Source organism: Oncorhynchus mykiss, chromosome 26, assembly GCF_013265735.2.
Source record: "Oncorhynchus mykiss isolate Arlee chromosome 26, USDA_OmykA_1.1, whole genome shotgun sequence".
NCBI lineage: Eukaryota > Metazoa > Chordata > Actinopteri > Salmoniformes > Salmonidae > Oncorhynchus > Oncorhynchus mykiss.
The window spans coordinates 48,105,292-48,118,110 of record NC_048590.1 but is presented as its reverse complement, the minus strand read 5'-3'; the positions used below and the strand labels follow the sequence as shown (position 1 = coordinate 48,118,110).

The window sequence follows — 12,819 nt, the reverse complement described above, 5'->3', positions numbered from 1 at the left end:
TGCCTGTGAATGCACTTTTCATTTCCTCCAATTGTCGTATACCTGTGTAGTAACAAGGTCATTCCTACAAAGTAGCCTACTGGAGTTATACTGTTTAGTAATTGAAGCCTAGAAATTCAAATGTTTGGGTACAGCTTAGCCTTAGCTACATAGGTGTTTTAGCTCTATTAAGAAACATATTCCTCGTGTAACCAAAACCGGCCACTCCTCTTCATAGGCAAGTAGGCTTTTTGTAATGCATTTACAAAAGTGGGCTACTATGAAACGGCATGATAATAATACGATGTTGCTACAAATGTACACATCATCAGAGCAACCTGACCTGATAGTTACCTGATATTGCTATTTTCCTACAAACGTGCCTGCCTATTCCCCTAGTCTCAAGCGGAAATGTTTGAGTTTGAGCTCGATTCAGAGCAAGGGAGGGAGAGATGGTTGCGGGAAAGGTCGAGCGACGTGGAAAACTGCTCTGCGCACAAGAAACACGCAGTATGCAGTTCTCTTCTCACATTCAAGGCAGAACAAGGGCATATAGTCAGAGGGACACACCCAGCGGAAATATGGTGCTGGCAAATGCGACAAACAGCAATACCCAAAAATGGTTCCAAATGATCCTGCAGGCACGGTGCGGAAACTGGCCAGGAAAGTGGAAGAAGACTGTCGAGAACGAAATTACCTGAAATGTACATGACATGAGCGACAGATTCTCATCAAATGTGTTCTCAGCCAGCAAAGTCGGTGCATTTGAGAAAAAACAATTAGTAGCGCGCAAAGCTTTACGTTTTCCATGCTTTTTAAAGCAATGTCGGAGCGCCTTACAGAACTGACCTCAATGATAGGTAATGTTAATGATTTTTGTTCGTTTTAATCATCAATAAATTACATTTCACTGTATTGCATTTTGCTGGCAAGATGGCGCCGGCGTAGCCAAGTCAGGTGACCTTGTTTTTCTCCATCACCAATGCATGATTGTTGGTTCATAAGAGATGCGGAAGTCAATGTAGCCTATTGTAGCCTACCTACACAATTGCAGTAGCTGGTTGGGATATGTGGTGAGACCATTGTTTCAATCCTGCACATGTAATGGCGGCAATGGGGGTCTCTGATGCGACCACTGTGTAATGTGTGAGTGGTTTCGGCGTGTCAATAAATTTTGGTGGCAACAATCCTGCATTCCACACATTCTTGGATATAAAAAAACAGGAGTTTGGCTATGCATAAACCACTACGGCTAGGCTTACAAGTCACCAGATGTTGCCGCAGTTGCATGCTGCTCGTTCTTCATTAGCCTGTGTAGGGAAACGGAGCTTTGAGTTTTCCATGGGTCTAGTGCATAACGGCGTACTTATATAATTATGTTGTGGCCAAGGCCCAAAGCCAAAATGATGTTGGCAGCAGACTCGCCGAAACTCACAATGATAAAATGAGGAAGATGTCAAAAACGTCGATTGAAAGGTTTTAAGCACCGCACCTGCGTGCGTAATTAGCCCATCATTGGAGGTGTCCATAACCTACTTCAAAATTAAGGCAACATTTTGACAATATCTAAATGAATTGCTAAGGAGGATCCTCACTATTAAGCCACATTTCATCATTTAGTTGTGTGCTAAGTAAATCCTGATGGACAGATTTCAATGTTGATGTGTACATACTTTGGATGTCAACTTAAATACTGAACATTCAACCAAACATTGTGTAGAAAACCCCACCCAATTTTATAATCGCCTTTTATTGGTGGGTGATCTTTTGTAAATCCTGTCCCCCTTTTTGTTGGCGATTGTAATTGGTCAATGGTGACGACAATCCCAACTCACATTCCCGCCTACCGAGGAGATCAAGTTTGAATGAACAACAGCAGTCTGTTCAAGGAGTAGTAGTTGCAATTTCAGTAAAAAAAAATACTTTTACGTCTGTATACTTTGTTTATAAAATCGGTGGACTGGTTTTCTCAAGATGGATATGAAGAAAAGAATTCATCTAGAATTGCGGAATCGCACGCCATCTGATGTAAGCTAACGTTGAGATCGTATTGTTTGCAATTGTTTTAATGATGGTGTGATATGCAAAGGGTTACAAAGTTTTTTTCGTGAGTTAGCAATGTTGCCTTCACCGGAGCAGTTTGTGTTACATTGTTGCTGATATTTATCACCGTAATTGCCGCTCTAGACTTCGTAGCCAACTTAAAACGACTAGAAGGAAGCATGTCTGAAAGTGCAGTTGGTGATAATGCACCAATACACCTAATTTTCATATCTGTATTTAAAAGGCAAGCGTGAGCCATATTGCCTAATGGTAACTTTGTAGTCCTGAACGCGCCCTTTTCCTTCCCATCAACAAGGCGCATTCATAGCCTCTTTTCAGCTAATTCATTGTCAGTTCTCATACAATTAACGTTACTATTTTAGCGCATGCATAGGCTACACAATGTCCTTGATTTTTGTACCCTGGCGATTGCTCGCTCACAACTTATTACGCAGCACAGGCTATACCTATTGGAAATGGTTTGGTAACCGATCTGGTCTGCCTACGGATTGTTTATCCAAAGATAGGCTAATTCCTAGACTGTCAAATAGACGTGTGTATCGTTCGTTGGGTAGGCTATATATACCGTGCATGGTAGGCTAGGCCTACTTTTTGTATTTGTTATAACAGCCTAGGTCTTAGTAACGTTAAGTACATAGCGTACACAACTAATTTAAAACCGCAATGAAAAGGTTTTGTCCGTCCTAGGATTTTAGTGCAGGTTATCACGTGTCAAACGATCTCGGCTCATATTCTAAACAAGGTGCACATTCAGAGAATATCATGCATTGACAGACTATTGCCGAATAAGAATCCCAAAAGCATGTTACAATGTTTTACATTATAACTCGTTTGGTTGCATAGGCTATTCGCATGCTTGGATTCTCACTTGAAAAACGATGAGTTTGACCCTGGTTTCAGTATCAAACAAGAGAGAATAATTTTCTGTCAAGCTAAGCACATAAAAACCGACAGGCAATTTCGGGCTGCGGTGCTCCAGTTTCAAGATCTAGGACAAGCCGCCATTTTACCGAGAAACAAAGGCAACGGTTTCTATCGAAGATACCGTGTACGTTGCTGTGCGTTCATTTAACACGAACGATAACAACTTTTTCCTGCATACCTTTAAACATATTGCAGTAGGCTACAATCCAAATCGTCAACTCTTTATGAGTAAAGCCATAATGTAACGATTGGTTTTCTTACGCCTGTTGCCAACTTCCAATCGGCAGCCCCTCCTACTCGCTTGATGACCCATTGCACGACTCGTAGCAGGTTGTTTTCGCTTTTAGAGCAATGAAAATCGACAAATACACCCACACGTCGATCATTGTGCGTAGTTTACCCCCCATTTAGTCGAATTTGTTACGTGCGTAGTACGTGCATAATTTGCGGATTTGGCTCTCACCAGCAGCACAGATGGTCTCATCCAGGGTATAATATAATGCTAATGGTGTCCACTCAGCATAATGTTAATTTCAACCGTGAACAGAAGTTGTTTTCATGGCAAATTTAATATACCAGAGGTGTCTGTGTTTTGCCTATGAGCTGGTTGGGTTAATTTGTGGGACTATGGCAATGGAATACAAGCAGCGGCACAAATTTTAAAATATGAATATTGGTCATTGTCCTTTTAGGACACTAATGAGAATCCGGGTGAGTCCTGTGCAAAACATTAGTCTGCATTGTTTCCCCAAAATGTGTGAATTGCAGAGGAGTGTACAAGCTGGGTACTATCATATCAATCAGATATGTTTAAAGTGAGTTCAATCTAAATGTGTATTACTACATGTACGTTCCTGTGAGAAATCACCTCCATGTATTTACCAAATAGTGATCTGTGGAACAAACAAGTTACCTGAAACTACCACCCAGATGTTTAATAAATTATCAATTCATTAAAGCTCAAGCAACACATACCATCTGTTATGTAACATTTTCTGCACTAGACCAGTGCCAGAGGAGGCTGGTAGGAAGAGCTATAGCAGGACGGGCTCATTGGATTGGAATAAGTGGAGCAGAGTTTGATAGCGTTCCGTTCCGGCCATTCCAATGAGTCCGTCCTCCTATAGCTCCTACCACCAGCCTCCTCTGCTGTCAAATATAGCTTTATGCAGACTCTGTTGCTTTGGGACCGCCCTCCCTCAAACTACAGACATACTGTAGTTACAGATTTGGAGTAAAGAATCACTTTACATTTCCTATTCCTCTTGTTTTCCAGGTGAAAGAACTGGTGCTTGATAACTGTCGCTCAAACGAAGGAAAAATTGAGGGCCTCACAGATGAATTTGAAGAGTTGGAATTTCTAAGCACAATCAACGTTGGGCTGACGTCGGTCTCCAACTTGCCGAAGCTGAACAAGCTGAAAAAAGTTGGTTTTCTAAAAAAAAAAATTAACAAAAGTATTATTGTTGCCATGCTATTAGCACTTTGTGAAAATCTGTTTTATGGATGTTCTGTTATGATTACTCTGCTCATATAGTTGTTGCATTATTTTCTCCTCAGCTTGAACTCAGCGACAACAGGATCTCAGGTGGGCTGGACGTACTGGCGGAGAAATGTCCAAACCTCACACACCTAAACCTCAGTGGCAACAAAATGAAAGACCTCAGCACGATAGAACCTCTGGTATGCAGCGGGTGTCATGACAACGTAGTAGCTCTGTGTGTATATATACTATACTGAACTCTTGCCTCAAGGTGCTATTGGGTCTGAAAGGGAACCCTAAATGGACATAACGTTGTCCAGAAAATACCTAATTCATCAAATGTACCTCCATAACTTATATGTAAAGCTTTGAGGTAAACAATTAGCAACTAAACCTCCATAGTGTATATTTTAATCTAGTTAGAGTAGTCAGTATTAAAGAAAACAAACTAAGCCTAAATATTCATATTTCATCATCAAGACTTCTCTTCTTTCACAGAAAAAATTAGAGACCCTCAAAAGCTTAGACTTGTTCAACTGCGAGGTGACCAACCTCAACGACTACAGAGACAACGTGTTCAAGCTCCTCCCCCAGTTGACGTACCTCGACGGCTATGACAAAGACGACAAGGAGGCGCCGGATTCGGACACAGAGGCCTATGTGGAGGGACTGGATGATGACGATGACAGTGACGGTACGATTTAAGATCCACACTATTTAAAACGTTGGTAAATAATATTCTGATTGGGCTGTGATTTGACAGATGGATATGAACCCATAGAGCTCTGACATTTTTGTGTTTTTCTAATGGTAATTATGTTCATGTTGTTGTTCAACGGTTCCTTTTGTAACAACGGTATTATACCTAGTGGCTGCAGTGAATGAGTTGCATTATAGCTATTGTAACGTTGTATTGGCCCTTATGCATTTTTTTGATCACCTTAATAGGCTAATTCTATTTTCAACTGCAGAGGTAGACGAGGAGGAGGAGGAAGAGGATGAGGATGAAGATGCCCCACCAAGAAAAGAGGAGGATGATGACGATGAGGAAGGTGAAGAAGAGGAAGAGGAGGACCTAAGTGGAGAGGTGAGACTTTGAGGATGGAGCTGCAATTATACTTTTTATCTTGATCGACGCCTGCATGATAAGTTCAATGATTTACATTTTTTTTTAATGAATAAAGGGCCACACAAAATGATCTTATGACTTTAGTGATGCAAACTGGGCTGATGTTTACTAACCAGAAGGTGCATCTCGACCACTGCACTGTGACATCATTATTTGAATATGACCCAGGGCACATGACAAGGGAGATTCTGATCTGCATTTGTCTCCGCTTAGGAGGAAGAGGAGGAGTTGGACGGCAAGGAGAGTGATGAGGATAACGAAGGTGAGTGTGGTGGAATCTCACTGCTGTCACCAAATGCACACGGTCACAGTATCGTGTGTAGCTTTGATATTGGGACAGATTTTAAAAAAAATAACACGTCTACTTAATAACCAAACTGAATGCTTTCCTGTTGTGACCATTGACTTGTTTTCCTAGAAGAGGAGCGAGGTTTGAAGAGGAAAAGGGATCTAGACGAGGAAGCAGAGGAGGAGGAAGATGACTGAAGATGTGCTCACCACCAAGCTATGTTCTGATCAGACTGTTTTAACCCTCTGTATTTGTCAGTTGTCATATATTGCAGTAGGCATGGGTAGTGTCATGGGCCAGCTGGGTAAAGGGTTGGTGGAAGGAAACAAGTTGACATTTGATTATTTTTTTTCTTAAAATTTTTTATTTGTACCCTTTTTTGATTCCTTGTATTCTAGTCATATCTGTCCCCTGCAAACCACTGGAAGGGCAGAAGAAAACATTTCCTAAAAGTCCAATATTATTATTATTAGCTCTAACCTTTGTAAAGGTTTTGTTTTCTCAGTGATATTGATACCTTCTGTGTAAACAGATTTCTGATGATGATTTATGTATTTAAAGAGACAAACTTACCAAAAAACCTTTTAGAAGTGCATGTCTGAAACAGATTTTAAAGTCGACTACTGGATTTCAGCTATGACAGTTTCCTATACCCGTTTCTTATTCGCTGTCTGTTTCTTTCAGTGTACATGAAGCGTTTTGTGGTGTCATCCGTGTATCATTGTATGTGCTGTTTTCATCATGGAAAGGGTGTTTAAACGTTCATAGAATGGCCTGTATACAGGGCATCTTTTTAAGCAGAGTAAAGAATGTCTGCCTTTGTCACAATGCTTCTCCTTAACCCCTAGCTTCGATAGTTCAGAAATGACCTGTTATTTGTAAATACTGACCAAATCTATTTTGTTTTTCTAATACTCTTTGATAATGGCAGACATTTACACTTAATTAATTGTAACGATGAACTGTAGTAAGATATTGAATATCTGTGCAGCCGTACCCTAAAATAGGCTAATTGAATCTGGTACACGATTTCCATTTTCACCAAATTATATTCACACAAATACTCACTGAATCCAAATTTGTTATTGCTGTCCAACTCTTCGAGTCCATATTCGTTCCCCACCTATATAATACACCGCTGGGCAATGTGCAAAGAAAACACCTTTTGCATTTTCTTTTCTTAAACCATAGGGCAGTTCATGGTCAGATAGACCTACCTCAGTCATGTTCCCCTTACATGTTTAACCCACTGTCATCAAAGCTAATTCCTTACCATGAGACAAACTTTTGATTTCCTCCCTTTCACTTCAATAAATTTTTTTTTTTTTATACAAGTTGTGGTTTGTGGTCTTTTTTTGAATTGCTTACATAGTCATCTGATAGTTGACAGCATTTTTGATCATCCCAGATGGTTGTGCTACCTTGTACCTGCTTCCTAACGTACTGCAGTCTGCTACTGACATCATGTGGAGAACCCAGGTAGTTCAGGCCGAAAGGGAATCATCTGGTTTATCCACTCATTGCATTAACTTGACAAATTGATATTAGTTGTTGGGACTTGTAGATCAATGAGGTGAAACAGGATGTATTGTAGGCTAACTGACCCAGTACACAGTTCTGTCTTTCTGAGAGAATTGTCATTCTGCACAGTTTCATCAGCACATAGTACAACTAGGCATTTAGATGGTTATCGACCACTATTTACCACACCTACAGGCCATCATCATCATCATCTCCACCAAATGGTTTGTTATCCTCCCATTCCAACAATACTGCAGCGCTGTTCACTCACCTTGCATACTGCTGTGTGTTCACCAGAGCAACACACTGTGAATCCCCTCCTTTAGGCCACTTGAGACCTCTGTCATTCTCTACGGGCTGACCTGACCTTATCCACCATGTTCACCTTCACTGTTGCCAGTCTAGATGCCCACCGGGTGCTGTGCCTATAGCCTGGTGCTAGCCACCCACACCTGTAAGAGCTTAAGGCAACTTCTCCCATGTCCACATGGCATGACAACGAATGCCTGAGGAGTTGGCTAAAGCAAAACGAAACACCTGGTAACCACGCTACTCTACCTACATTTGTTTCCTAGGTGTCTTCATTGGATAAGGATTACAGTATAACATTTGATGGGACGGGGGACGGGGGGGTCTTTACAAGGTATATGTTAGGGGTAAAGATGTAAATAATTACCTTGTGTAAGTAATATCGCTGTTTCAATAATTTAGTCAGTCAACCCCTGCAGAGTATGTTACTGATTATGACAATATTATGACAATGGTACATATAATGAATGATTCCTCTCTAGAGGTATAGTAACCTGAACTACAGGTATAGTAACCTGAACTACAGGTATAGTAACCTGAACTACAGATATAGTAACCTGAACTACAGGTATAGGTAACCTGAACTACAGGTATAGGTAACCTGAACTACAGGAAATATCAGAGAGTCTTAACTTGAGAGGAATGGGTCATGTGGAACACCACAGATTAACAATGTACTTTCTGAAATAGAATATTCATAGCTGAAAGATATAAAGACAAATATTGTATAAATATTTCAGGTTTGATGTACTGTTACGTACAAAACCTAATTTCATGTTGACTAATACTCCAATTGACCAGATTTTAGTATTGTGTCGATTCAATCAAGAGAATACAGGATCTGTTTGAATATACGGTCTCAGACAAATTGCCACCATTTGGGTGAAAACATAATTCAACCACAAGTGTGTCAGCCATCATTTTCATGACCACGATTTCTCCCAAAGACATGAGATGAATGTTTCTGCATAAAGAGTTAGCTAGAAACATCAAATATAACAAATAAATAGTAACAATAATACATTTTCCAACAAAACTTCTCCTAAAGATAATGACTGAGGCGACAGACAAACTGCCCATTAAGACTACATCTGGGTTGCTGTGTGCCAGGCTGAGCCAGAGCTGCAGCTTTTTACAGACAACACATTCTTAGGAGATGAAGAAAAAAAACTGTATTGAAATACACCTCATTCATGTCCCTGTAAAACTCATCATCCTCATTCATGTCCCTGTAAAACTAATCTTCATTCATGTCCCTGTAAAACTCATCATCCTCATTCATGTCCCTGTAAAACTAATCTTCATTCATGTCCCTGTAAAACTAATCTTCATTCATGTCCCTGTAAAACTCATCATCTTCATTCATGTCCCTGTAAAACTAATCTTCATTCATGTCCCTGTAAAACTAATCTTCATTCATGTCCCTGTAAAACTAATCTTCATTCATGTCCCTGTAAAACTCATCATCTTCATTCATGTCCCTGTAAAACTCATCATCTTCATTCATGTCCCTGTAAAACTAATCTTCATTCATGTCCCAGTAAAACTCATCATCTTCATTCATGTCCCTGTAAAACTCATCATCTTCATTCATGTCCCTGTAAAACTAATCTTCATTCATGTCCCTGTAAAACTCATCATCTTCATTCATGTCCCTGTAAAACTAATCTTCATTCATGTCCCTGTAAAACTCATCATCCTCATTCATGTCCCTGTAAAACTAATCTTCATTCATGTCCCTGTAAAATGCATCATCCACAGTAGTTGGAACTAGTAGAAGACGCTTCCACTGGGAGGTTGAGATGTTGCAGCTTTGCTGTGAGTTGGTTTGCAGTGGGTAGACCATGGGGGAGGATTGGTGGAGAAGGGGGAAGTCAATCTCTTTCCCCAGGTTAGTCTCTGGCGATGGCAGGGTGGAGGTTGGAGGATTTGGGGGTGGCATTTCTGGGTGATGACAAAGGCTTTGCCAGGTGGACTCAGAGGGGCATGGCATGACATGGCAGGTGGGGTGTGAGGACCCCTGGGATACACTGATGGTGCTCTGCAATAGGGGGGAGGAGTGTATTGCGAGTGATGATGTAATATCTAATCATAATGAAACCAAACCGGATATCAGGATACATCTATCGAACAGAATTTAAAAAAAATAGTATAACAATAAATTACATTACCAGTTGGTTATTATGTTATCAATTGAGGGATTTAACAGTGATGTCAATATGATGACATTATCGATAACAAAAATTGTTACACAGACGTTATAATCAGTATTTACATTATCAATTGCAACAGGAAGTACAAATGATACACGATGAAAGGGAGGAAAGACGCTGGACGTGGCATGGTGGTGATCAGAGGTCAGACATTGTTTCCAACGGGGCTGACGTTCCTCAGGTTGTTGAGTTCCAGCTCCAGCTGGCGTATTTTAACGTCCTTGGTGTTCAGCTCCTCCTTCAGCTTTCTCAGCTCCTCCTGCTGCCTGAAGAACATCCTCAGTAGCTACAGAACAGAACAGAGGGATCAGGGTCATATAGCGTCCTGAAGAACATCCCCAGGAACAAGAGAATAGAGGGATCAGGGTCACATAGCGTCCTGTAGAACATCCCCAGGAACTACAGAATAGAGGGGTCAGGGTCACATAGCGTCCTGTAGAACATCCCCAGGAACTACAGAATAGAGGGGTCAGGGTCACATAGCGTCCTGTAGAACATCCCCAGGAACTACAGAATAGAGGGGTCAGGGTCACATAGCGTCCTGTAGAACATCCCCAGGAACTACAGAATTGAGGGATCAGGTCCACAAAGATAACAGGCTATAGACCATAGTCTGTAATTGTGCTCATTTGAGCATTTGCACCCCATTCCAAGTAGTGTTTAATACACTCACTCACCACCCACCAACTAACCTTCTTCCTTCTCTTTTCATTTATCCATTCACCCACCCATACCTCCATCCACAGTTATCTGATGAACACACCTCATTCTCTGTCCTGGGTGGCACGTTTTCCAGCAGGTCAATGCCGTTGACCACCACACCTTTCTTTTCCTTCACCGGTGCCTTGAACACCAGCTGGTTGGGCTTCTGATAGCCCTTCTTCAGGGACATTAACACTGGGTCTGCACACACACACACACACACGCACGCACGCATGCGCGCACACGCACACACACACACACACACACACACACACACACACACACACACACACACACACACACACACACACACTCACACACACACACACGAACTTCATGAAAATGTGCTATGTACACTACACACACACTATATATTGATGTAAACATTTCCTCTCCCACTACTAGGACTATATCATAAGGTGTACTGAATATTCAGACTACAGATACATGTGGCATGCACTGTACCTCGGTTGATACCACTCAACCAGTCATTGGCTGAGAGGGCAGGCTCGGTCCCTGCCGTCATTGGATAGATGTCCTCCTGGTACGTCTCTGACTGCAACACCAGGAGAGACAGACTGAGAGCATGTTCCAATACTTTAAGATCTCTGTTTATTCCCAAGGGTGCACATGTTTGTTCCGACCCTGCACTGATTCAACATGTAATCTGATTCAACTACCCTGGATAAGATGAATGAGGTGTGTTAGTGCAGGGCTGTAACAAATATTTGCACACACCCTAAGGTCTTCCGGGAATGGATGGAGAAACACTGCTATATGAAGTGAGAGGGAGAAGGGCATCCCCACTGACACTGACCCTCCTTGGTACTATCATGGAGATGGGCTCGATCAGCCCCTTCAGCGTCACCAGCTTGTAGAAGCGAAACACCTCGCAGGCCGTTACGTCCAGCCCATGCTTAGGCATCACACCTGAGGAGAGAATGGAGGTACCTTAAACATAGTCCTGCTACTGAATAACATTACCTTAGACATCACCATAGTCCTGTTACTGTATAACATTACCTTAGACATCACCATAGTCATGTTATTGTATAACATTACCGTAGACATCACCATAGTGATGTTACTGTATAACATTACCGTAGACATCACCATAGTCCTGCTACTGAATAACATTACCTTAGGCATCACTATAGTGATGTTACTGTATAACATTACCTTAGACATCACTATAGTCCTGCTACTGAATAACATTACCTTAGACATCACTATAGTCCTGCTACTGAATAGCATTACCTTAGGCATCACTATAGTGATATTACTGTATAACATTACCTTAGGCATCACACCTGAGGAGGGAATGGAGGTACCTTAAACATCACCATAGTCCTGCTACTGAATAACATTACCTTAGATATCACCATAGTGATGTTACTGTATAACATTACCTTAGACATTACCATAGTCCTGCTACTGAATAACATTACCTTAGATATCACCATAGTGATGTTACTGTATAACATTACCTTAGACATCACTATAGTGATGTTACTGTATAACATTACCTTAGACATTACCATAGTCCTGCTACTGAATAACATTACCTTAGATATCACCATAGTGATGTTACTGTATAACATTACCTTAGACATTACCATAGTCCTGCTACTGAATAATATTACCTTAGATATCACTATAGTGATGTTACTGTATAACATTACCGTAGACATCACCACAGTGATATTACTGTATAACATTACCTTAGACATCACTATAGTGATGTTACTGTATAACATTACCTTAAACATCACCATAGTCCTGTTACTGTATAACATTACCTTAGCTATCACTATAGTGATGTTACTGTATAACATTACCTTAGACATCACCATAGTCCTGTTACTGTATAACATTACCTTAAACATCACCATAGTCCTGCTACTGAATAACATTACCGTAGACATCACCATAGTGATGTTACTGTATAACATTACCTTAGACATCACTATAGTGATGTTACTGTATAACATTACCGTAGACATCGCCATAGTGATGTTACTGTATAACATTGCCTTAGACATCACCATAGTGATGTTACTGTATAACATTACCGTAGACATCACCATAGTCATGTTACTGTATAACATTACCTTAGACATCACCATAGTCATGTTACTGTATAACATTACCTTAGACATCACCATAGTCATGTTACTGTATAACATTACCTTAGACATCACTATAG

General features: G+C 40.9%; 2 protein-coding genes across 7 annotated transcripts in view; one reads left to right on the top strand and one right to left on the bottom strand.

The window, feature by feature from the left end:
* The first annotated feature begins 1,603 nt into the window (after positions 1–1,603).
* On the top strand, positions 1,604–7,197 carry LOC110518410 (acidic leucine-rich nuclear phosphoprotein 32 family member A). Of its 5 annotated transcripts, none has more exons than XR_005039830.1 (7): positions 1,604–2,007; positions 4,244–4,393; positions 4,528–4,650; positions 4,949–5,144; positions 5,422–5,537; positions 5,748–5,841; positions 5,998–7,197. XR_005039830.1 is itself a non-coding variant. In XM_036964086.1 (7 exons), exons 1-7 carry the CDS (start codon positions 1,954–1,956, stop codon positions 6,063–6,065), a joined length of 753 nt encoding a protein of 250 aa, XP_036819981.1. In that variant the 5' UTR covers positions 1,604–1,953; the 3' UTR covers positions 6,066–7,197. The 5 variants fall into 5 exon arrangements, 3 of the variants coding, with proteins under 3 accessions (XP_036819981.1, XP_036819980.1, XP_036819982.1); XR_005039831.1 differs by having other exon boundaries at positions 5,399–5,537; positions 5,793–5,841; XM_036964086.1 differs by having other exon boundaries at positions 5,793–5,841; positions 6,001–7,197.
* Positions 7,198–8,082: 885 nt separating this feature from the next.
* LOC110526998 (coronin-2B) overlaps positions 8,083–12,819 on the bottom strand; it is an 84,158-nt gene continuing 79,421 nt past the window's right edge. For both annotated transcript variants that reach the window (XM_036964083.1, XM_036964084.1), the window contains exons 9-12: positions 11,431–11,543; positions 11,079–11,169; positions 10,675–10,814; positions 8,083–10,197 (exon numbers count right to left, since the gene is read on the bottom strand). In XM_036964083.1, the coding sequence (XP_036819978.1) occupies positions 10,057–10,197; positions 10,675–10,814; positions 11,079–11,169; positions 11,431–11,543 (485 nt within the window). In that variant the 3' untranslated portion in view covers positions 8,083–10,056. The remainder of the gene's footprint in view (positions 10,198–10,674; positions 10,815–11,078; positions 11,170–11,430; positions 11,544–12,819) is intronic.

Bases quoted from the DNA above. Each gene is read 5' to 3' on its own strand.
- LOC110518410 (XM_036964085.1), top strand. From the start codon at position 1,954: ATGGATATGAAGAAAAGAATTCATCTAGAATTGCGGAATCGCACGCCA. The intron at 4,651-4,948 runs GTATGCAGCGGG...CTTCTTTCACAG, and splicing joins TCAGCACGATAGAACCTCTG to AAAAAATTAGAGACCCTCAA. The intron at 5,538-5,792 runs GTGAGACTTTGA...GTCTCCGCTTAG, and splicing joins AGGAGGACCTAAGTGGAGAG to GAGGAAGAGGAGGAGTTGGA.